Genomic DNA, 23,000 nt, shown 5'->3' with positions numbered 1-23,000 from the left:
ACATTGGCCTTGCCCGCTACATCGGGCTCCGCCCGGCATCGGCCTCGCCGGCATCGGGCCCCGCCCGGCATCGAGCAAAGCTCGGTATACATATCAACAATACACATAATAAGCACATAACATAAACATATAAACATTCCTCGGGCCCCGCCCGACATCGGATCGAAATCCGGAAACATATAACATAGCATATAAACATTCATCGGGCTTTCCCCGGCATCGGACCGAAGTCCGGAACATATAAACACATAAACCTACATCGGACACTGCCCGACATCGGACTGTAGTCCGGCACCTGCTAACATACATAAACGGGCCGACATTGGTGCCTTAGACCCATTCCTAACAGGAAACTCACATCGCAAAACTGACAGCTGAATCTCATAGTAAGGAAATCTCTAGTGGCTGCTCCAACGGCTCCCCGACTATCATAGTCATAGCGAATTTGGATAAGAAAGATGTTGGTGTGGAGTCACTTAATTACCTTAATATGATTCACACTTGGAGACTACGAGACACTTTTTTTTTTCTTGTTATTTAGCCGACTTGACTTAGAGGCTTATAGAGTTATAGGGCGTCGGTGGGAATTTGTGTTGACAAATAATTTGGTCCATATTAAATTTTCAGTCCAATATGTTTTTCGGGTCTACAAACCCACGAACCACACGATGTTTGATAGAATCATGTCTCAATCTTATTTTTGGCTTTTTAATAGGAGTCCAAATTTGAAGTCAATTAAGTTAACTAATTCCTGTTTGTAATTATTTTCGTTTTCAAACTTCTTGCTAGCTTAATATTAACTCGACCCTTCAAAAAATAAGTATTAAGTTATTGTTTTCAAATGTTCAACCAATGATAATTATAGTCATTAAGCCATTAACTATAATAAACGACAGCATTAACTTCATAGAGTTCTTTAATATATATATATATATATATATATATATATATATATATATATATATATATATATATATATATATATGAAATCAACAAGTTATCTCAAAACTCATGCACACATACTTGAGTAGCATCAGTAAACTGATACTAGTAAATAATAAATAATTAATTATATGATCCTTTATGGCAAATCTTAACGTTATCTAATAATCATTGAAATCTTAACGTTATCTAATAATCATTTCATGGCAATCATAAGAATTTGTTCACTTCCACTTCCACTTCAACTCTTGATCTTTTTATTATACTAAACTAAATTAGTGACAATCCTATTCATGATCGTTGACTATGATTCCTTATATAATTCATCACAATATTTTAAGCTATGAAGATAATTGTATATCTTTTTTCACTTTTTAAATCATGATTTGTCAAGAACATTATAATTAAACACAATAGTCCTTTTATAAAAATAGAATGAAACTTCTGAGATAGCAAAATTACAACATCCCTACATGTCAAAAAAAAATGAAAGATGTTTTAAAATAAACTATTAAGGGTAAAAATGTCAATAAACCTCACAAACATGATATAAGAGATATGAACATGGACAACTTTTTAGCAAATATTAACCATACGAATGATGCCTGTGTCGATCCTTCTCCCTTGAGGAATATGTCGAGCCATGATAGTCCCGATCTGAACCAACAAAAGGGCATAATTGTAATTTTGGCACATAATATTAAAAAGAATGTTTAAGAGAAATTTTTTTTTTCAGTACCTCGTGAAGAATGATGTTTCGGTTTTTCACCATGTCCTGTGTGTTGAAAAAGAGTGGAATTAAAAACATAGATAAAAAAAAAAAAAAAAAAAAGTTTGAATGGAAGGAATGGAATGGAATGAACATAGGAATGGAATAAGCAAACTAACCTGAATCTTTTCCTCCTCTATCCTTTGACCGATGACTCCTATCTTTGACTTTTTCTCTATCATCCCTTTCCCTTTCCCTTTCCGAATCCCTCCCTCTTTTATATCTCTCCCTTTCCCTTTCCCTTTCCCTTTCCCTTTCTTTGCTTTTGGAAACAGATTCTCCCTCAACCGGAATCGGAACACCACTCTGATTCTCAACTTTCTCATCAACATCATCACTCTTTATTGAATCTTTCACCTTTCCAATTCCGGCTTTCGACTCCGGAATCATACATGCCGGAGACACCGAAACCGACACCACAGACACCTTGTTTACATTTGCATCATCAATCATCTGTGGTTCCTACACCATGAAAACCATAAATCAAAACAAAACTTAGAAAAAAAAAACAACATAAGGATCAAAACTACGTAGTTTTGAGAGTGGACCTTGGGAAGGGGTTGGGAGGGGGAGTCCCATGAGCGATTAGACACTGTGAATGAGCCTCCTTCTTTGCATACAGGTATATATTGTGCTTTTGGTAGAGTGTATAAATGAGCTAAAACTCTACAAACTTCATCTATACCTGATTTATCAGCATCAAAAGCTTTCCACCATGGAGGATTTTCAGGAAGAGGGACATGAAATCTTCTAGCAGCAGCATATACAACACCACATGCCACCACTGCACTCTTGAATCGAACACATAAAGTTGTCCTCAAGCTATTATTATTATTCACAAGTCACAAAAAAAGTAAAACTTAGTCCTTAAAGAATAAGTAAATGTAGTAGTTAAGAGTTAAGAGTTAAGGGATACAAATTTTCATACCTATCATTTGCAAGATTCCAAGCTTCTTGTGTCAACTCAGGGGGTGTTTCAAGGGTAGCAAGGTAATTTGAGATGAATTTATGAGGATGTTCCACATGACAAATGAAAGCCATTTCTTTTAATAAATGTCTTTCAGATCTAATCAAATCCATCTTCAATTCTGTATATTTCTGTACACGTGTGATATGTCAACAACATAAGCATATACAAAAAGTGCTTAACATAAATAAAATTAAATACCTTTGAGAATGCATCTAAATGTTCTATAGGTAGATTCTCTCTTCTACATTCCATTCTATGAAAAACATTGAGGACATGTCTTGCTCTTCTAGGGTTTTCCTCAAGTTTTGAAGCAAGCCAAACACAACTAGCAGCAATTCTCTTCACATTGAAACGAACAAAAGATTTCTTGCAGTAGAAGCGATGAAATAGAACTTGACCTGTGGCCATTACTTGTTGAGGTCTGTGTGATATATGTAGTTAAGGATCTTTAAATATGATCAGATTATAAAGTAAGTCATCAAGAAGCATAAATTTTGAATAGCATTCCATAAGAAATACAAAAAAGGATACACTTTGAGTAAAATGCCACTTTCTTGGATAAGATCACATCCATATATTCTAAGTGTTGTTTCAGTGGCTTCATCGATTCCATCTTTTCTAGAAGGTGTGTTCTCAAGCAGTTCATCGGTTAGATAGAATGTATCGATAGCTGTGTAAATCATGGTTGATAGGGAATAACACTGTAACAAAGAATAAATCAGTGTATAATATTAATATCAGTAGCATTAACAAAACGTAGAAGCATATTATGAGATTTGAGAAAAGATTACAAACTTGTCTTTGTTACAGGGATTACAAAGAATGAGGACTATGAAGAGATCAAGAGAAAAATATACAAATTTGTCTTTTTCGCCTGAAAACTTATTGTTAAGATCCCAAATTGGATTGTGATGATAAAGGAAAGAATTCCATTTACATGTACAATAATAGTTTAGCAGCTATAAAGGATGTGATCGCATATGCATCAATTCTAATAGACGCTTACTTCCAAAAATTTGATTTTTTCAACAAACCTCGGTTAATTTTAAATTTTCCCAGTTAAGAATAGAATTTTGATTTTCAACAAACCCTAAAGTAGAAAAGCTACCAACAAACCCTAAATCTAAAATTCGCCCAATTAACAAACCCTAATAATTAACAAATAACTAATAAATAACTATTTATCGGCAGTTAAAATTAACAAATGATAATAGATTAACACATTTATACGAAAAATCGCAAAATTACATCAAAATCTAAATTAGCTTACCGTTGCAGTGGCAGGGGACTGGCCGCGGTGGAGCAGGGAGGAGTGGCGGAGCACGACGGCAGCAGGGGCGGAGGCCGGAGGCTGCGACGCGCAGAGAGTAAGAGATGGACAGAGGGCTACGGTAGTGAGGCTTGCGTTTATTATTCAGATGGCTGGGGCTTGTTAAGACACATAGATCTAGAATGGGAGCATGGTTGGGAATGGTTCGGTTTAGTTCGGTTCATCGTAGGGAATTGTTTTGTTTTGTTATTAAAAAAAAAATAATAATAACTAGAAAGGTTACCCCGCTACGCGGGGCCAGAAGCTTTCAATATTGTTTCCGAATCGATAAATATAACAGACGTAGAAAGTGCAGGGATGACAAGCCCGGGCTTTGCCCAGGACCGTTTTGTTCATGTTTTTATGAAAAAATGTAAAAGTTTTGACTGCAAGGACCAGAAGTATCAAAATGGTTAAAGAATTAAAGCGGTAGGAATTAGCAAGTTTTTAGAAAAGTGATCAAAGTTGTCGAACCGTTAAAGTTTTGTGGCCAAACTTTAAATATTAAAAGGTTCCTAAATAGAAAATGGATCAAAGTTGTCAAACCGTTAAAGTTTTGTGGCCAAACTTTAAATATTAAAAGGTTCCTAAAAAATGTAAAAATGTCGATTATAAGGACCAAAAGTGTCAAAATGACTAAAAAATGAAGACCAAAGTTGTCAAACCGTTAAAGTTTTGTGGCCAAACTTTAAATATTAAAAGGTTTCTAAATAGAAAAGGGATCAAAGTTGTCAAACCGTTAAAGTTTTGTGGCCAAACTTTAAATATTAAAAGGTTCCTAAAAAATGTAAAAATATCGATTACAAGGACCAAAAGTGTCAAAATTGCTAAAAAATGAGGACCAAAGTTGTCAAACCGTTAAAGTTTTGTGGCCAAACTTTAAATATTAAAAGGTTCCTAAATAGAAAAGGGATCAAAGTTGTCAAACCGCTAAAGTTTTGTGGCCAAACTTTAAATATTAAAAGGTTCCTAAAAAATGTAAAAATATCGATTACAAGGACCAAAAGTATCAAAATGGCTAAAAAATAAGAACCAAAGTTACCAAAGTATAGGGACCAATTCTGCCAAAAAAACAACATAAAGTCCAGGGACTAAAATAGACAAAAATTATGGAAGTTCACTATTCATAAGAAACAATTTTCATAATATATATAATAATAATAATAATAATAATAATAAGATTTAAGTCATATTTTTGGAAATAAAGAAAAATTAAGAAAATAATTAAAATAGCCAATATAATATCGAAAAAAAATATCATATTAATCAAACAAACTTGTCATATTTGTTTTAAATGGGGCCTCAAGTTTTTATTTTACTTTAAGGGAATGAAATCTAAATTTACCGTTTTAAAAGATCCTTATTTAACTTGGTACGGAGTAAACAGGTAAAATATATGCTTTAACCATTATTTGACCATCAACCGCTCCTCGTCTTCAGAAAGAAATAGATGACGGCTTCCCTGTACTTGATATCTTCTTTCCCCGCCCCCGGTATACCATTGATCACCTATTGATTTACTTCTTAAAGATCTTTAAATTTTTTCATTTTTTTCCGTTCTTGATTACGATAAAAAAATTAGCAGAGCTCTCATCTCTATTATAGGAAACAACTAGACGGGAAGAAAACGAAGGTTAAATCAGGTAAAAAATATTTCTCGTTTGATCTCCAATCAACAATTCTGAAGTTTGAGTTATTTTGCCCTAATTTTCCCTGATTAGCCTCACCGCTTTGATTTAGCAAATTCTTTTGGAAGCGGTTCTCATTGATGAAGATTCATGCTCTGTTTCTGTAACTTGTTTCTCTGTTACAAACCCTCTAACATTAGAGGATAAAATGAGGGTTTTTGAGAAACCATATCCCCTAGTCACTTTCTCATTTGATTTGCATGAACATTCATGCTCTGTTTTTGTAACTTGTTTTTCGTTTGATTTAGTCCCTTTTATTCTATGTGTGGAACATGCGAGGATCGATGACTACAATTCATCAACCTTCGGTTTCTAGTTTCTGGAAATAACTAAGTTGGTGATTTGAATTGAAAATGAGGTTCATCCACTAGAAATCATGTGTTAAGGTGGAGCTTAAAAGATTGCACATAAGGTGTTTGATAAAAATCCTAAGTGACTTTTCATTGTTCTTGAGATTGAAGAACAAGAGTGTTCCTACGTTTTTATAAAGTGGGTGTGTAAAGGAAGTTGTTTGGTGAAAGGTATCGAAGATCTTGACTCGTTTTCTTGCTTATATTATGGTGTGTAATCCACATGTTAATTGGGAAAAATGTTCTATTGTGGTTCAAGATGCAGAGTATGTTGCTAGAACAAGGAATGAGGAGGGACAAAGTTGGTGGTGGTAACCTATTATAAGAAGTAAAATGACTTATTTAACTGGTAAACATTAACTTCATACCTTAAAGTTAAAAACAAAAAAAAAACAAAAATAAAAAAAAATATAAATAAATAAATAAAAATATAAGTGATCTTTTAAAACAAACATGATAAGTTCGTTGGGCTAATATGTCATTTTCCCATAAAATATCAGATGGCAGCTTAACGCCTGCGATTTTGCTTCATAAGCTGTAATTTGGAGAGTTAATTTTTGATTTAGCTTCAGCCTTAAAAATAAAGAAATTTGCAAATATAGCCAAAATTGATAGTTACTTTTCTAAAAATAACCAAAAATTAGCAAATTACACAAAATAACCACTAAAATCGCAGGTCATTAGGGTCATTTATGAAATCGGAAGTCCATCTATGAAATCGAAGTCAAAATCGTAACGTACAAGTCTTAATGCACAACCTGTGCATAAAAGAGTTTTAAAATCACACATGGACTTTCATTTGCTATTTGACTATGTCTATCTATGAAATTGAAAAAGCCAAGTATAAAAACCTTTTTTTTTTGGAAAACCCTCATTTTTCCATCTTCCAAGTTGGAAAAACTATCTCAAAACCTCTTATTGAATAACGATGGACAATTCTGTTTATTCTCATTGAAGAACGCAAATCAAATACTCACTCATTTTAGAACAGAGAACCAAAACAAGATTTCTAAAGAAATAACTAATAAGCTAAGCATTTTTCGGTTCTTTTTATATAAAATATACCCTTGTAACGTCCCATTTTCACAACAAAAAATTTTCATTTTATTTAGGTAAATCTTCCCAATTATAAATCCGTTATGGAGAAAACTGTTAATTCCAAATACATTTATAAAAATCAGAGTAATATTTTTGCGTGAAATCTTCATTGTTGTTGATGAATGTGTATAGTCACGTTTTCGCCTTCCCATGATGACCGATGATACCTGAAGCAATAAACAACTGGGTAAGCACAAAGCTTAGTGAGTTTCCCCCAAAATACCCCATACGATAAACATACAAGCATGCATAACGGCTGCTCTTCGGGCCTTCGGCCTGACTGGACCGCCTTGCAGGCCTTCAATCTATCCGGGCCGGAATACCAAGGTATGTTGGCCTACCGCCTCAACTCAACCGCTCCTCCCGAGCCTTCGTGCTTTCGGCTTACAGCCAGCCCACACCGGGTATCTTGGCCTACAACACAAAGTAAAACTGCCTCAACCCACCACTACCATATGTTGACATATAAACATTCACGGATCAAGTAGGCACATAATACATGCAAACATCAATCATACAGCTCACTACCGCCTACTAGTCCTCTCACAACATATAGTCCTGCTACCAGCTAACCTCCATGAAATGTGTAACCATAAGCAATCAGAGGTGAGATAGCCACCCGAACAGATGATCCTACTCTAGAGCCACAACCAAACAAGAAACAGGAAAGAAATCCTAGATCAAGATTTCTCATGTTATCCTACATGACCACAGACAGTCCCTAGGGCACTCTACTAGATGATAACCAGCAAGTACAGGTAGACATACAGATCTACAAATCACTACCGCATAACAACATCCTATATACCAGGATACAGATCTAACAGATCACTACAACATAACATCCTATATACCACGATACAGATCTAACATATCACTACAGATTAGCAACATACTAAATACCAACAATACAATGAATGCATAACCGTATATATTCAGAGGTGAGATAGACACCCGGACAAGTGATCCTACTCTGGAACCACAACCAAATAAGGAACAGGTAAAAAATCCTAGATCAAGAGTCCTCAGTCTATCATACATGACTATATACAGTCCCTATGACATCCTTCTACTAAAGATAACCAAAACTAGTGAGCCGACATTGGTGCCTTTGACCCACGAGTACATTGAGGTGAAACTCACCTGAAATAAAGAAACCCAAGAACACTATGATACGCTCCCTGCTACACTGCATGCTCCGGCGGATCCACTAACATCAGAACCATATAAAATATTAATCACCAATCAAAACCCTCAAGTTTGACTTAAAGTCAAACTTGGTCAAAAAGTCAACAGTCAACGAAGTCAACAAAAGTCAAAGTCCAAGGCTGGTTAAGTACGCCATGCGTACTCAACTTACGCCTCGCGTACATGGGATGACTTAGTATGCCCAGTGTATGAAAATTACACCCAACGTACTCGAGTTGGTTCCATCATTTCCATTAAGCACTTAATCCTTAAGGACTTTTCACCCAAATTCAGATCTAGCCTTAAACATTGTCTTAAGTCATAAAGGTTCCACCTTTATGACTTTCCATGGCTAAGGAAGGTCCAAAAGCTAAAACCCTAACTTATTAATCCATTAAGACATCACAACTCTTGCATGGAAGGGATAGAAGGACTGATATCACATTTTTATGGTTCCTAATAGCTCCATAATGGATAAAGTTTCCAACTTTATCCATTAGAATGGTCCCAACAAACAAGATCTAGTCTTTAAGTCTCAACCGGGCCAAAAGTGCATCTTTTTCAAGTTAATCCATTAAGTCCAAGTCTCCAACCTTCAGATCTGAATCAATATGATGTTTAGATCGATAAAGTTTTCAAATTTATCCATAACCAAGTCACAAACTTTCAAGATCTAAACTTTATGCACTTAAAGTGACCAAAAGGTCATAACACCCAAAACTAGCTTAGATCTAACACTTTTATCATCAAGATTCAAACTTTATACCTCCAGAAGAAAGATCAAGGTGAACAAGGTCTGGATCTACAAGCTCCAATGCAACCAACACTTCTTCAATGAGTTCCTTCTTCTCCAAGGTGCACCAAGAACACTCCAAAGCACTTAAAAACACCTTCTTTTTGCTCAAAAGGCTCAAACTAGGGTTAGTGTTTCAAGAGAGGGTGTTGGAGAGGTGGAAGATGAGAATGGAGTGGGTTTGGGGAAGTTAAGGAGCTGAAATAAGGCTCAAACCAAGAAAATAGGGTTTGGGCAGTAATTGCGTACGCCCAACGTACTAGGGATGCCCTAGTACGCCCAAATGTACGCGACTAACCCAAAAATCGTCATAACTTCAAACGGTCGTAACTTCTTCGTTCCAACTCCATTTTCAATGTTCTTTATATCCACGGAAATGTGTTGAAGAGCTCTACAATATTATCTAAATATACTTGGGCTAAAAACTTCTCGAACAAAAATCCATATTTCATGCAAGAACCTGACCTATGACTTTTCACTTTTTACCCTTCGGCCCAAAACACAATTCAAGGGTTAGATCGCTCAACCATCATTACCTCCTTCCACAAAGTCTAATATTTACCTCCTTAAGTCCCAAAGCTTTTACACAACCGACTTCCGGCCCACGACCTGAAATAAGAAATGACGGGAAACATGATGTTACAACCTATTTGTACGAATTCATAGTCAACAATGTCTTATTTCGTAGTCAACCTTATCAAATTTTTAGTCAAACATAAATACTTTAAAAAATAAAATAATAAAATAATAAAATAAAATCGTTGATGAGGAAGAGAACAAATAGCAGATGGAACAAATCTCATCTGCTATTTAGTGGTATCTATTACCAAAAAATGGTTTTTATAACATTCGTCAAATACACATGGAAATCATAAATAGCAGATGGGTTCCAGCCATCTGCGAAATTAGTGGCTATTTTACAAAAAAAAAAAAAAAAATTTTGCTATTTTTAGAAAAATAATTAGCAAATTTGGCAAAATTAACCAGTCTCTGTTAAAAAAATAGATTTCAGTAATTTCTTTAGATTTGAGATCGCATATGGACATGATCACTAAGATTTTATGTGTTTTTTTATTCCCTCTAAAAGTATGATCAAGGTTGTCAAGATCGGGATTCTACCTAGGATCATTTTTGGGTTTGCAAGATCGGGATCATAAGATCGGGATCGGGATCCTAAGATCCCACAAAATAAAATATAATTTTAATTTATAATTTTTAATCATGAAAAATATTCAGACATTCATTTTTTCGTTCAAAAGTTATAACAACTTCAAAATATTAGTCATAAGCCACAATACAAAATGATAAATGGTAAATTGGTAAAAGGTAAAAGACATAAAGTGGTAAAAAAAATTCATTTGCAAAAAAAAAACAAGGGAAGGTAGGATTGGATCGGATCTCGATCCTACGATCCTACCTGCGATCCTACCCCAAATACGATCCTTTTACGATCCGGATCGTTTTTATACCTAGGATCGTACGATCCTACGACCGGGATCGCGATTTTGACAACCATGAGTATAATATTTCAACTATGATTCCATATATTTTGGTTGTGATTACCGACACTTACATTGTTTAGTTCGGCATGCCGAACTCGAGGCACGATGTGTGTCGAGTTGATTTAGCTCATACCGAGGGATGTCGAGTCCGCTCGCATAGCCTTAGGAAAATCAATTAAAATTAAATATATTTTATGAATATTATAGTTTATTATTAATATCTATATTTTTTTCTTGATATTTATATCAATTATAAATAATGTTTTTGACCCTAAATACTTTAATATTGTTTTATTATTATATTAGTTAAGTTATTAGTTTTTATGACTAATATAAATAAAACTTCCAATTTTTATTTTATTTCATCATAAACTAAAGTTACAAACAACGGTCCTTTATTTTTTTCTTTTATTCATAAATTATCTTTTACTTTTATATAAACTAGAGGGGAATCATGCGCCGTTGGCGCTGTGTTAGTTTTTTTCTCTTGTCAGCAAAAACCTCCTCTGATAAAAGTCAAAACATTAGTCAACAGAAGGTTCTAGAATTGTGGAAAAATGTTTAAATTTTATTATTACCTTGACTGCCTGTTGGACCAAAAACGCGGTTGAATTGAAGCGACTTTTTTCCATCTTTATGAGGTTTTAAAGGATCTAAAACCACTAATGACCTATCTTCTCCAATGTAATCAATCACGTTCTTTGTGTCAGTTCTAAATGCAATGCAGGTCTAATGCTGCAGTAAACCCGAATCCATGTTGTATAAAGTCTGATTTTCTTTCAATAGTATAATATTAATCAAAACATATTACATATACAGAAGGGGTCTTCATACGAATAGCAAGATACCTCATTTATTGTTTTATCACAACATCCTATTTTTTAGTTATTATAACATTGTAATTTGAAAATTACATTCACCTATAATATTTACTATAAATAAGAAAATAATTAAACACTACTACAGCTACATATGTGAGGTTGGGAGAGAGGACAGAGGTTACCTTTGATTAGCGCCTCCACTGACTAAATCACAGTATCGTTTCATCCACTGCATGAATTTGAGGTTATCCATTCGCCTTCCTTTCACCACTTTGTTTACCTCGATGTGCTGTAATTAAACATATAAGATTAAATGAATGAGTAATTGTATCAATCGGATGTGTATTTTCTTTCAAAATCAACGATCACTTGCTAAAAATCATGAAAATAATAGTAACAGTTGAAAATCGATGACCACTGCTTTTGAAATTTAGCAATTACAATCGACAAAAAATTGAAATCTGGTCGTATTCAAATTGAAAAAACACACAACTATAATGTATCGAGTAGGAACTTCGATTGTAATCAGACTGCAATAATGAAAGTAGGAGATAGTAAGATAACCTTAGTGATCTTCAGTTTGTTGAAAACATCTCCAAGAACCTTGTAATTCTGAATCATGTGGTATTCAATTTTGACATTGAAATTGAGTTTATGCATCAGAACAGTTCCAGGATGAGCGACATTCATTAGCTGACAATAAACAGCACCTGAACATGCCTACAATGAATCAGATCCATTGAAAGCATTGACTAAAATCGAATTGTATACAAACATTAATTGTTGTACTCATAAACGAAAATAAAACAGTAGACTCTGATAACATAATAAGGATATGAATTTCACTTTCTTAGAAGGGTATATATGGAAATACCATTATAAACATTTTATAGTACCTTCATAGCAATTCTATGGCAGCTGAACCATATGTAAGATTGCAACATATAAGACAACAATCATTAATTTAAGTTTTCAAGAAATGGGACCAAAGTTCAGTACTATAGGAAATTCTTGTCTGGAAAGGTAATTGAGAGGACAAATTTTCAAATGTACACCAAGAAAATGCATTTTTCATCTACATGTATTTAATAAATAAAAAATTAAAAAAAAATAACCTAATGGATCCATTTCTACAAAATGGACTTGAAAAAAAGTTTGAAACAAAGTAGTAAGCTTTTTCCCATAATACAATGTATTATATTCATAATATATGAGACTCCCCATGCAACACCATTACATGGGCTAGGGCAAATTTCTGCAAACTTCTCAGCATCACTAGAATTAACTCTCCTTGAAATTAAATCATCATAAATATCTGCCAATAAAAAAATTATTTTATTCAATATATATAATAATAATACTAAACTTACATAATTACATATAATGATAATGATATAATTTGTTAAATTGTCAGTTGTAACATCCATAAATTGTCAGTTGTAACATCCATAAATTGCATACCAAATTTAAACTTTTCCAATCATAATTAAAACCCCAAAAGTATTTGTTTACAAATTGTTTTCAAAACATTATTCATCAGAGTGTCCCAAAACAGATCATAAGGATGAGGAGCGGTACGGTCACGCCTTTGCCTTGCCACGATCTCCTGAAGTACCTGAAACAAACTGAAAACTGTAAGCCCAAGGGCTTAGTGAGCTACCCCCAAAATACCAATACCACACTAAAATACCATATCCGTAATAATCAATCAATTAATCAATGCATCAACATGCATATTGGGCCATCGGCCTGACTGGACCGCCCTACCGGGCCTACAGTCCAACTGAATCTATACTGAGCCTTCGGCATGACTGGACCGCCACGTGGGCCTACAGTCTTCCCGGACCGCTCATAGAGTGTGTTGGCCTTCAGCACAAAGCAGGACCGCCTCAACCCCAAGCAACAAGCAGATAACCATGTGCACATAACTAACATATACTGACATATACAACATCAAACATATCTACCTCACTGAGCACCAAACATAGCAATCTCTCATAACTAGAGCACCGACCTAGCAGGTTACTAACATATCAATCCCTACGGATCATAAGAGCATAACATATTGTCTATCCTGACTCTGATCTAACAGATCATATCCACATGTAGCATATCATAACAATAACAACTAAAAGGGCTGGCCTTGGTGTCGTAGACCCTATCGATATAGTGAGGAAAACTCACCTTGCAGATGCCGACTCGGAAGATAAACTCCAACTCTCGTATCACTTGACACAGGCTCCACCACCTATGATCATAGTACAATATACTCATAAGTCCTTAACCTTATAAGGTACTCCATAACCCACCAGTCAACCCCTGGTCAAAGTCAAAGTCCTCAGTCAAGGTCAACAGTCAATGTTGACCCCAACTCGCCGAGTACCCTCGGCTACTCGCCGAGTTCCTTGAAGCACATTCCAACTCGCCGAGTCATCGGGGTGACTCGTCGAGTTCCTTCGATTCTCGATCAAACTTTAAGGTCACCCGTCGAGTTCCCTCCTTGCAACTCGACGGATACACACGCATACATATCCTAGGGAAAACTCATCCGACTCGCCGAGTTGTTCATCAACTAATCGAGTCTTATGGTAATCTTCATCGGACTCGCCGAGTTGTTCATCCAACTCGTCGAGTTCACGGCCATCTTCATGTGACTCGCCGAGTCAACCCTGCGACTCGCCGAGTCCATTCAGTCCTTTTTCCATACAGACTTGTTTTGAGCCATGCAGCGGCTCCAAATCACAGATCCAAGCTTCTAGGGCATGCTTATCACGTAAAGTTGAAAACTTTACGTGCATGCATGGCTATAAAGGCTCTAAATGCCTATTTTAAGTTCTTAATGGAGCTTCATGCTCAAGAGGGACCTCAATCATGACCAACACTGTAACTTTATGCTTCTAGAATCCAAGGAGGGTCCAGATCTGAAGTTACAACCTCAGATCTAGCCCATAGCTCATCTTTCCAACTTAACATCTCACCAAAAACCCTAAAAACTCAACCAATAGAAGAGATTCACAAGGAGAAAGGCGATTTGGTTACCTCCAGAAGATGATAACTGAGATAAGTGTTGATTCCCACACTCTACTTGCTCCAATCTCCTTCTCCTCCAAGCCTTCTCCCTCCAAAGATCCTCTTTTCAAGCTTCCAACACACAATGGGCACACACACACACGTATTAGGGTTTTAAGGAGCTCTCAAAGACTGCAAAGAGGCCAAAGGAGGCTGAGGCTCCTTTAAATAGAGGTTCAAACCCCGGGATTTAGGGTTTCATCTGCCAGCTCCTACTCGCCGAGTCCCAATATGGACTCGTCGAGTAGGTCACTTAACACGCGATCCCACCCCGCTGCTACTCGACGAGTAGGTCAACCAACTCGTCGAGTAGAGCTTCACCCAATAAATCTTATTTAAACAATTCCTGAGAATCGGGGCGTTACATCAGTTTTGATGAGTAAAGAATGTCTACTTACCATAAACCGAAAACAAACTGTTCATGACACTTGTGAATAAAAGGGCAAAATTGTCATTTCCTAAAAAGGACAAAATGGGAAGAGTAATATAAGATCATATTTATAAATCATACCAATGAACAAAATGACATAACGAAGGATGCGGACTGTGGTTTTTTCTTGTAGGATCCAAATGACAGCAAGAAAGATAATAAAACCCTGTGGAAAAATGTAATTTTTAAAATTATTTAATTTTTTTGGTAAATAAATATTAAAAAGTTATAAAAGATTTGAAGTTAAAGAATAAAGACCAATGCAAAGTCCTCGAAGCGTCCATTGTTTCAATAAAACAAAGCAAATGGATGATTTCAAATTCGATATATTCAAATTACAAAATTTAAAAAGTTAAATAATTGTTGAAAAATAAAAATATTCTTACATTTTTGGCAACAAAGAGGACAATAAGAAGAGCAACTCCTAAACATCCGGCTGCGATTCTTGAAGTAAGAAGGCCAGTTGATGCCAAGATTAGAAGCATACCCCAGAAAGATGAACCAATATCTATAAAAAAAAGATTTATTTGCTAAAGATTAACAAATAGATGGAATTTAATAAAGAATTTGAAGAGGAATGTAATACATCCAGCAGGTAGGATTAACCAATATACACAACCATGTGTCTGTGTTACTCCTCCTTCATTGGCATGAACCTCCATACCCATTACCTGATAGAAATGGAGAAGATAAAAGATAAAGATGTTGGTAAATTGAAGTTATAATTCATCACCGAAACAAAGTAACCATTTCTTTCCAACAATGAAGAAAAAAAAAACTGTGAATCAATTGAGAGATGTAGATTCCATTTGTTCCACCTGTATCATTTTGATTCCATACGACTTTTCGAATAGATGGTCCTATGTCATTAATGGTTTATGCAGCATAATCCAGAGGATAGCTACAAAATAGAAAAGAAATGAAAAATAAATAATTTAATAATGGTTGCACATAATAGGGACAAAATGATACAGGTAGAACATTAATATATTTTGCAATAGGCATAATCAATACATACAATTTGCTCCAACTCCTACATTTTTCATGAATCTTTCGGAACTGGACCACATCGGAACCGGTGGTTCCAGACATTAAGCATTGGAATCTTAAGCAAGGCTAAAATCATCATATTAAATACAAAGTGGGTATCTACAGCCAGAACCAACCATTGATTTGTTTTTGGAACCGTTTTTTTTTTTTTGAAGTGGATACCCGGAACCGGAATTGGAAGTGCCGGTTCCGGTTTTAAAATATTGGGAAGAACCATTTAAGGTGCCAAAATCGAGTGTATAAACAATTGGTTAGCACTTAAGTGATGAAAAGAGCTAAGTGTAGTGCATACCTGTGAATGACATCTTTCTTACTACCATCAATCATGCTCCCCTGCTGACAGAAAAAAAAAATCAACAGAAGTTGTGTTGGTTGTGTATTGACAGAGGAGACCAAAACAATGAAACAACGGGAAAGTACAACTTACAGGGTAGGGGCTGATATGCGAACCCTTTTCTTGTAGACATTTCGTCGAACACCTGATAAGCAACAATCATCAAAAATTGAAGTGTCAGGAGTATCAAATATTTTTATTACATGTTTTGTAGCTTGTATGATTACTTCCATTTCCATTTCATGCCATCTCAAAAAACAATAGAAGTATAATCTAAAAATGTACCAATTCTAACATCCTATATTCATTCCGTTTCACTGCAACACATGGGTTTTTATTTCCAATCAACAATCTATAGATATGAAGTTTGAATTCACACACTAACATGCAATAATAACCACTAATAAATTAGGGATAAAGAAAAGAAAACACACCGGAAATCAAGAATCCAAAACCAACATATCATGATCCAAACAAACTTGACTGTGCCTTTAGATGTATTCCTGTAGAGAGATAAAATTGAAAGCATACAAATCATTACATTTGATCATAAAAATGAAAGGTTAATAGGCAATTTCACTAGTTATAGATACCATAATTATCAATTCATCTTTATGAAAAGTATTCACATATTAATATACTTTGAATATAGCTTCTCAGCTGCAGCTCCCATGACAAGCCACTTAATCTCATGCTGCTCTATAGTCTGCACAATACGTATTTCAACATTATCAGCTTCTATCCACACCTTACTGCCTCCACATACACAGATACCAAACTCCAAATTGCTAAAATTTCTTCCATGAATGTGAATAAGTTACAAGATATCTTTAACTTTCATCCAATATGATAAAGATGAAGAAAACTATGAAGGAGAAAGAGCAAGAAACAATACCCCAACTTCATCAAGAATGAGACGATACTGATTTAGGATTTTGTGTATCTTTTTCTTTTCAAGCTCTCGCCAAGCCTTAACCACATGTTCTTTTAGTTTGCTGCTGCCATAGAACCTGTCATCCACTGTGAACATATAACGGAAATATACGTTATGAACATTAGAAACAATCCGAATTGTGAAATCGTAACATAAACATAGCCTAATTCACAAACTTCAAATTAAAATTAACTGACAAATTCATATCGCAGCAGCAACAGCAGTACGAGAAGTGATTTGAGTTACCGGGTGTGATTAAAGGAGCAGGCTGACAAAGACGAACAAAGGAACACCAGAAATTTCAAAATCGGAAATCATAACAGTGATTTTCAATGAGACGAGGCTCAGAAAAAGGGAATGAAAGACGGTATGGCTGCAAACACCGGTTGCATATTCCAATCGGATATGCCTTCCGAGTTGCCTCGCCAAAATACGGCCTTCAAGTTCACCCATGGTTGCCGGTGCAAATTGTTTTCACAAACAAATTTCATCATCGCCTCCATCTTTGTAAAGAACAATCAAAATCGGAACCCATCAAAGCAATTATCTACCGTTGGTCTAAGCGGAGGTGAAGCAGCAGAGCCAAGAAGAAAGGAGAGCAGGGTAGGCGGTGGAGAAGATAAACCTGACCCAATTTTGAAGGCGGTCTGAATAAAAAAATATAACCTTTTAAAACAAATCCGTCTGTGGCCAAAGTAGGAAAGGAAAGAAAAAATGTGGCGGAAATAAGAATCGCGAAACTTTCCTGGCAAAATAGGAAAGAGAAAGAAGTATACTGTTCCCCAACTTTTTAAGCTTTTATGTTATATATAATATTTCTGACATTTGTTAATATGAAACAACTTCACCATCATTTTAACAACTTAACATCTCCAACTTTTACCATTGTCATTTTAACAACTTACATAATAATTTCTTGTCTAATTATTTGAAACCGTTAAACTAAAAAAGAATAAAAAATACTAATAATAAAAAAGTTTGAGAATAAAATGATGGGTATGAGTTTTTTTAAGATGTGTTGTTTTTTTTAAAAGATGACCCTTATAAAAACCTTCATCCATATGTTTTTCTAATAATTCTTGAATTATAAACCTTGTCTTATTAAACCAAACATAGGATCTGAATAACTTAAAACATTAACAATATACAAAAGTCAAAGTCAAACCAAATAAGATGACATTAAATTCCAACTAATCTTCATATGAGAAGGCATGGGTGCCACAAATCGAAGAACATCCGGCTTGGATTTTACATTTTTACCCTCAAGACGCTTGGCAACATTAGGAATAACAAGCTCCCTACAATGCAAATGTAGCAAGGGTACTTTAGACAATACACTTCCTTTCTGAACATCCAACCCATCGGGCCTTCTCATCTTGTAAGGCTCGCCAGTTATGGGCTCATAATCGGGCCTTGGCATTTGCTTCCATTTGTTGTGCACAAACCAACCGTACTTAAAGTCCCCCACAATTGGTGTCCCCAGAGCTTCCGCACAATGCACTCGCATCTGATCACCACCCTTATTTATATTTATTTTTCATATTTTTTAAATCAAAAAGAAATTATATACCTGATGCTTATGGTTTGTGAGTGGTCTCAACTCGAGCCACGAACAACCATTTATTGTGGGGCCCAGTACACGATACTCTGTTACGGCCTCTTGGGAAGTTTCTAGATTACAACCATATCCCAACATTACCCTCTCCGCTTTTCCACCATTAAGCACCACCTATAACCAATTTACAAAAAAGACCTCTCACTTCTCTTTTTGTCATAATCATGACAAAAAATGTGTAAAAAAAAGAAATTAAAAAAAAAATAACCTTTGTGAGAGGGGCATGGATTATACCATGTTGTTGCTTTGGGGTACCTATCACCAGTGCCCAATACCTTTGATACGTATCATTCAATGCCTAAAAGTTGTCATGGATTTTTATAGTTTAAAAAAAAAAAAAAAAAAAGTGGATATAATATATTAGAATTAATAATACATTAAGTGATGGTTTTGTTTCACTGAACAAAGAGTGAAGATAGGATATGGTCTCTTTTGTTCTTCCCATTAAAAGAATCCCACTGCTTTCTCTATCAAGACGATGAACCTATTTACATAAATACAATACAATGTTCACATATTTACAAAAATGCCACAATCCCTTATATGCTTATGAATGAGATAAGATTGATTACCAGTTTAGGGCCTTCATCATAATCATAACATAATGCTGCAGCTGCAAGTGCATCCATGCTGTTATGAACAGCAAGATTCCCCTATAACATAATTATGTATACAAATATGATTACAAAAAGATAAAATAAAATTGACCTAATGAAGTTCATTATGAACTAACCTTTAAAGGCACCTTTGGTGGCTTATTCAGAACAAGTAGAGCAGAATCCTAAAGTTTCATTATCATGTCATCAATGAACTAAACATACAGAATGGAAAAAAAAAATAATAATAATGTATTTCTCTTTTTTAGGGTTTAGAGAAATAAAGAAAGACATGCCTTGTACATAACAAGTCTTTGCAAATATTGAATCTCATCTGCATTTGGAGATAAAGATGCAGTTGGAATTGTATCAAATCTCTTTGAGATTCTAGATTCAGCAACAGATACAGCCACATGAAGTGTAGAACCCATTTTCATCACCTCATTATGTTTAATCTGTTTGTTAAATCAAAAACTAAAAGAAATTCATCACCATGTTATATTATATTATGTTATGTAAGACTAAAATCTTAAATGGTATACCTTTTTCAAACTTTTTGTTTCATGACACTCCATTTTCACAAGGCCTTTGTTGAAATGTGATTGGATGACAGAGGGAGTGACATCAGCAAAGTAATATTTCATCCAGCTAATGGCAGTGATATGAGAATCAGGAGAAGCATTTTTTCCAGGTAGAGGATGAGGTGGCAATGGAGGCAATGAGAAAAGCTGACGTGGCTTGTGGGGAGATTTAGGAAGACCCAAATGAGTGATGTTGTTGGAAACTCTCACAACACAATCAGGTAGTGGAGGAGACACTCTGGAAAAGTGCCTCACTTTATGAAAACTGCTCTTCAGCCACATCATTACACATACTGCCTGAAAATAGTAATTACAATTCAAAAACTTTTTACTAATTCCTTCCAATTACAATAGGTTTAAAAAGTTTTCATAGTTAGACTATTTTCATACAATAGCAAGAAACATTTAAAGTAGTTGATCAAAATATAAGGGCAATGATCATTCACAAACACTTAGCTTGCTTCAAATAGCAAGATTATGAAGAGATCAATAGAAACATTACAAATTTGTCTCTTTTTCCTGAAAACTTATGGTTAAGATCCCAATTTGGATTATAAAAGCACGTTATACAGGAAAGAGAAGTGTTTGAAGGAAAGATAATTTTTATCTGGACTTGAGGCATTCCATTTACATGTACGATAATTAATAATACTTTAGCAGATTTAAAGCAATTTAATCTCACTGCAAAGATGTGCCTCATATTAAGTTAAGTTAATACCTTCCAAAAATTCGAATTTTTCAACAAACCTTCGGTTAGATTTCAATTTTCCAATTGCAAAACTTAACAATAGATTAACGCATTCATAAAAATTCACAAAATAACATTAAATATCAAATTACTTTACCGTCACAGTGGCAGGGGAACTAGCGACAGTGGAGCAGCAGCTGCAGAGAGAGGAGAGGCGGACCACGACGGTAGCAGGGCGGAGGCCGGAGGCGGCGACGCGCAGAGAGTGAGAGCAAAAAGAGGGCTACGTTGCCGAGGACTTGGGTTCGTTATTGGGGCCTGGGGGCAACCATCTAATTTGAGCATATAATATAATCTGGCTTAATAAGTTTTAGCCTAAAAAATATAGGCTTAACTTTTTGCGTATTCTCCTTCCTTTATTTATATCCTAACTCCTCTAAGTCTATGGGGTATGGAGGATGTTTTTACGCGTAAAGGGTGACGTGGAGGGGGGTATTCACGCGTGAACACCGCTCCCCTCCCTGGTGAATGTGACGCGGATTGAGATGGGTCACGGGTGGTTACGCGCAATTTGATTGGATGCCTCACTTTTTGACCGTTTTCTCCCATTTTGACCGTTAATTTATTAAAAAAAAAAAATTCAAAACTAAAACCTCACCTATATCTACAAACATAACACATCACATAATTTACAACAACTACAAAAAAAAATCACACTCAACAATTAGAATATGAATAATTTTTTGGATGCCATTTCTTCTTCTTCTTCATCTGATGAAGATTCCGACGACGATGAGTTGGTTATGCGCACGTTGTTGTCTGCGGCATACGACATTGTGCATCAGAGAGGCGAAACTTCAAATGGCGAGAAGAAACGAAGAAAGTCCATCAACCGTGATCGAGAGGCGGCGAACGAACTTTTGGTACGTGATTACTTTAACCTTGATAGTTTATACGACCTATCGAAGTTTGAGGATCGATTTCGTATCAGTAGAAATTTATTCCTACGTATAGCTAGAGATTTGAAAAACAATTATGAGTTCTTCCAATTGAGATTGGATGCTAGGGGTAAACGTGGGTTTACTACGTTTCAAAGATGCACAGCAGCTCTTAGACAATTAGCGTACGGCATATCCGCAGACGCTTCAGATGAATATTTGAAAATGTCTGCGAGGACCGGTCGAGAATGCACATATCTTTTTTGTGAGTATGTTATAGAGCTTTATGGCGACATATACTTGCGAAATCCGACTAGAAGTGATGTCGAACAGCTGTATGCCGCACATCAGGCTAAACATGGATTTCCAGGAATGCTAGGTAGCATTGATTGTACACATTGGGTGTGGGAAAATTGTCCCAATGCATGGCGAGGGCAATTCACACGAGGTGATCATGGTGTGCCTACTGTTATACTAGAAGTAGTTGTTTCACAGGACCTTTGGTTTTGGCATGTATTTTTTGGTATGGCAGGGTCAAACAACGACCTGAATGTGCTTGGAGCATCTCCATTATTTAACGATATTTTGCAGGGTAAAGCACAAAACATGCCATACGTTATTAATGGATGTGAATACAATCATGGATATTACCTTGCTGATGGGATATATCCAGAGTACGCTACATTTGTCAAGTCATACACATATCCAGCTGATGAAAAAGTAAATTGTTCAAATTAGCACAGGAATCTGCAAGGAAGGATGTGGAGCGGGCGTTTGGGGTCCTCAAACAGAAGTGGCACATAATCAAATATCCAGCACGAGCATGGGAATTGGAAAAATGAATGAAGGTGATGAAAGCGTGTGTTATTTTACATAACATGATACTAGAAGAAGAGGGTAGGGCTATTTGTACGTATACTCCGAATGATATGCTCAATCCACTTGCAGTAATACAAGTCGGCAGCCCAACATACTTTACAAGGCTTTTGGAAATACAGAATAGTGAAACACATCACAATCTACGTCAAGATTTGGCTGAGCACATATGGCAACGACAATTTGAAGACGAAAACGAAGTGGATGAGAACGCGGACGATGAGGACAACGATGCAGACGATTAGTTTTTTTTCAATGTTTTTTATTAATTTTTATGTTATTAGTAAAATGTACGTTGAATTTTAAAAATATCACTTTTATGTTTATCAATGTTTATTTTATTAGTAAGCATGTATGTTGAATTTAAAAATATTATTTTTATTTTTATTAATGTGTTTTTTATTAATGTTTTATTGTGTTTTTTATTTAATATAATGTAAAAAAAATAATAAATAAAAA

General features: G+C 35.4%; 3 protein-coding genes and 1 long non-coding RNA gene across 6 annotated transcripts; 1 reads left to right on the top strand and 3 right to left on the bottom strand.

The window, feature by feature from the left end:
* Positions 1–1,340: 1,340 nt before the first annotated feature.
* Positions 1,341–4,167, bottom strand: LOC145140304 (cyclin-L1-1-like). 2 transcript variants are annotated; one of them, XM_079073835.1, is made up of 8 exons: positions 3,952–4,167; positions 3,213–3,382; positions 2,880–3,102; positions 2,640–2,809; positions 2,260–2,533; positions 1,831–2,173; positions 1,682–1,717; positions 1,341–1,599 (listed from the first exon to the last, which is right to left on the bottom strand). In XM_079073835.1, the coding sequence occupies exons 2-8, from the start codon at positions 3,362–3,364 to the stop codon at positions 1,529–1,531; spliced, it is 1,269 nt and encodes a 422-aa protein (XP_078929961.1). In that variant the 5' UTR covers positions 3,365–3,382; positions 3,952–4,167; the 3' UTR covers positions 1,341–1,528. The 2 variants fall into 2 exon arrangements, with proteins under 2 accessions (XP_078929961.1, XP_078929962.1); XM_079073836.1 differs by having other exon boundaries at positions 1,831–2,164.
* Positions 4,168–5,402: 1,235 nt separating this feature from the next.
* On the top strand, positions 5,403–6,374 carry LOC145141038 (uncharacterized). Its single transcript, XR_013722411.1, has 3 exons — positions 5,403–5,483; positions 5,576–5,633; positions 5,731–6,374. It is a non-coding gene; the product is annotated as an uncharacterized LOC145141038 (long non-coding RNA).
* A 6,099-nt stretch (positions 6,375–12,473) lies between these two features.
* LOC145140601 (uncharacterized) lies at positions 12,474–15,591 on the bottom strand. Its single transcript, XM_079074035.1, has 7 exons — positions 15,516–15,591; positions 15,318–15,437; positions 15,189–15,214; positions 15,011–15,095; positions 14,898–14,927; positions 12,668–12,745; positions 12,474–12,505 (listed from the first exon to the last, which is right to left on the bottom strand). Exons 1-7 carry the CDS (start codon positions 15,589–15,591, stop codon positions 12,474–12,476), a joined length of 447 nt encoding a protein of 148 aa, XP_078930161.1.
* A 2,732-nt stretch (positions 15,592–18,323) lies between these two features.
* Positions 18,324–21,092, bottom strand: LOC145135650 (Pseudouridine synthase family protein). Of its 2 annotated transcripts, XM_079069899.1 has the most exons (9): positions 20,885–21,092; positions 20,001–20,336; positions 19,755–19,913; positions 19,596–19,643; positions 19,435–19,515; positions 19,239–19,346; positions 19,071–19,160; positions 18,818–18,976; positions 18,324–18,754 (listed from the first exon to the last, which is right to left on the bottom strand). In XM_079069899.1, the coding sequence occupies exons 2-9, from the start codon at positions 20,322–20,324 to the stop codon at positions 18,407–18,409; spliced, it is 1,317 nt and encodes a 438-aa protein (XP_078926025.1). In that variant the 5' UTR covers positions 20,325–20,336; positions 20,885–21,092; the 3' UTR covers positions 18,324–18,406. The 2 variants fall into 2 exon arrangements, with proteins under 2 accessions (XP_078926025.1, XP_078926026.1); XM_079069900.1 differs by lacking the exon at positions 20,885–21,092 and having other exon boundaries at positions 19,755–19,932; positions 20,001–20,069.
* Between the last annotated feature and the right edge of the window lie 1,908 nt (positions 21,093–23,000).

This window comes from Lactuca virosa, chromosome 9 (assembly GCF_052849685.1).
Source record: "Lactuca virosa cultivar CGN04683 chromosome 9, Lactuca_virosa_CGN04683_v6, whole genome shotgun sequence".
Classification (NCBI taxonomy): Eukaryota; Viridiplantae; Streptophyta; class Magnoliopsida; order Asterales; family Asteraceae; genus Lactuca; species Lactuca virosa.
This window is presented reverse-complemented; position numbering and strand designations above follow the sequence as displayed.

Excerpts from the sequence above, each read along its gene's own strand:
- LOC145135650 (XM_079069899.1), bottom strand. The coding sequence starts at position 20,324 with ATGATGTGGCTGAAGAGCAGTTTTCATAAAGTGAGGCACTTTTCCAGA. Across the intron at positions 19,347-19,434 it reads ATGATGAAGGCCCTAAACTG|GTTCATCGTCTTGATAGAGA; the intron begins GTAATCAATCTT and ends TTATGTAAATAG. Across the intron at positions 18,977-19,070 it reads TCCATGCCCCTCTCACAAAG|GTGGTGCTTAATGGTGGAAA; the intron begins GTTATTTTTTTT and ends AATTGGTTATAG.
- LOC145140601 (XM_079074035.1), bottom strand. The coding sequence starts at position 15,591 with ATGGAGGTTCATGCCAATGAAGGAGGAGTAACACAGACACATGGTTGT. Across the intron at positions 15,215-15,317 it reads TGTCCTCTTTGTTGCCAAAA|AATGGACGCTTCGAGGACTT; the intron begins ATGTAAGAATAT and ends TTTTATTGAAAC. Across the intron at positions 14,928-15,010 it reads TTATGTCATTTTGTTCATTG|GTGTCATGAACAGTTTGTTT; the intron begins GTATGATTTATA and ends TTTTATTCACAA.
- LOC145140304 (XM_079073835.1), bottom strand. The coding sequence starts at position 3,364 with ATGATTTACACAGCTATCGATACATTCTATCTAACCGATGAACTGCTT. Across the intron at positions 2,810-2,879 it reads ATTTAGATGCATTCTCAAAG|AAATATACAGAATTGAAGAT; the intron begins GTATTTAATTTT and ends ACACGTGTACAG. Across the intron at positions 1,600-1,681 it reads GAAACATCATTCTTCACGAG|ATCGGGACTATCATGGCTCG; the intron begins GTACTGAAAAAA and ends TTGTTGGTTCAG.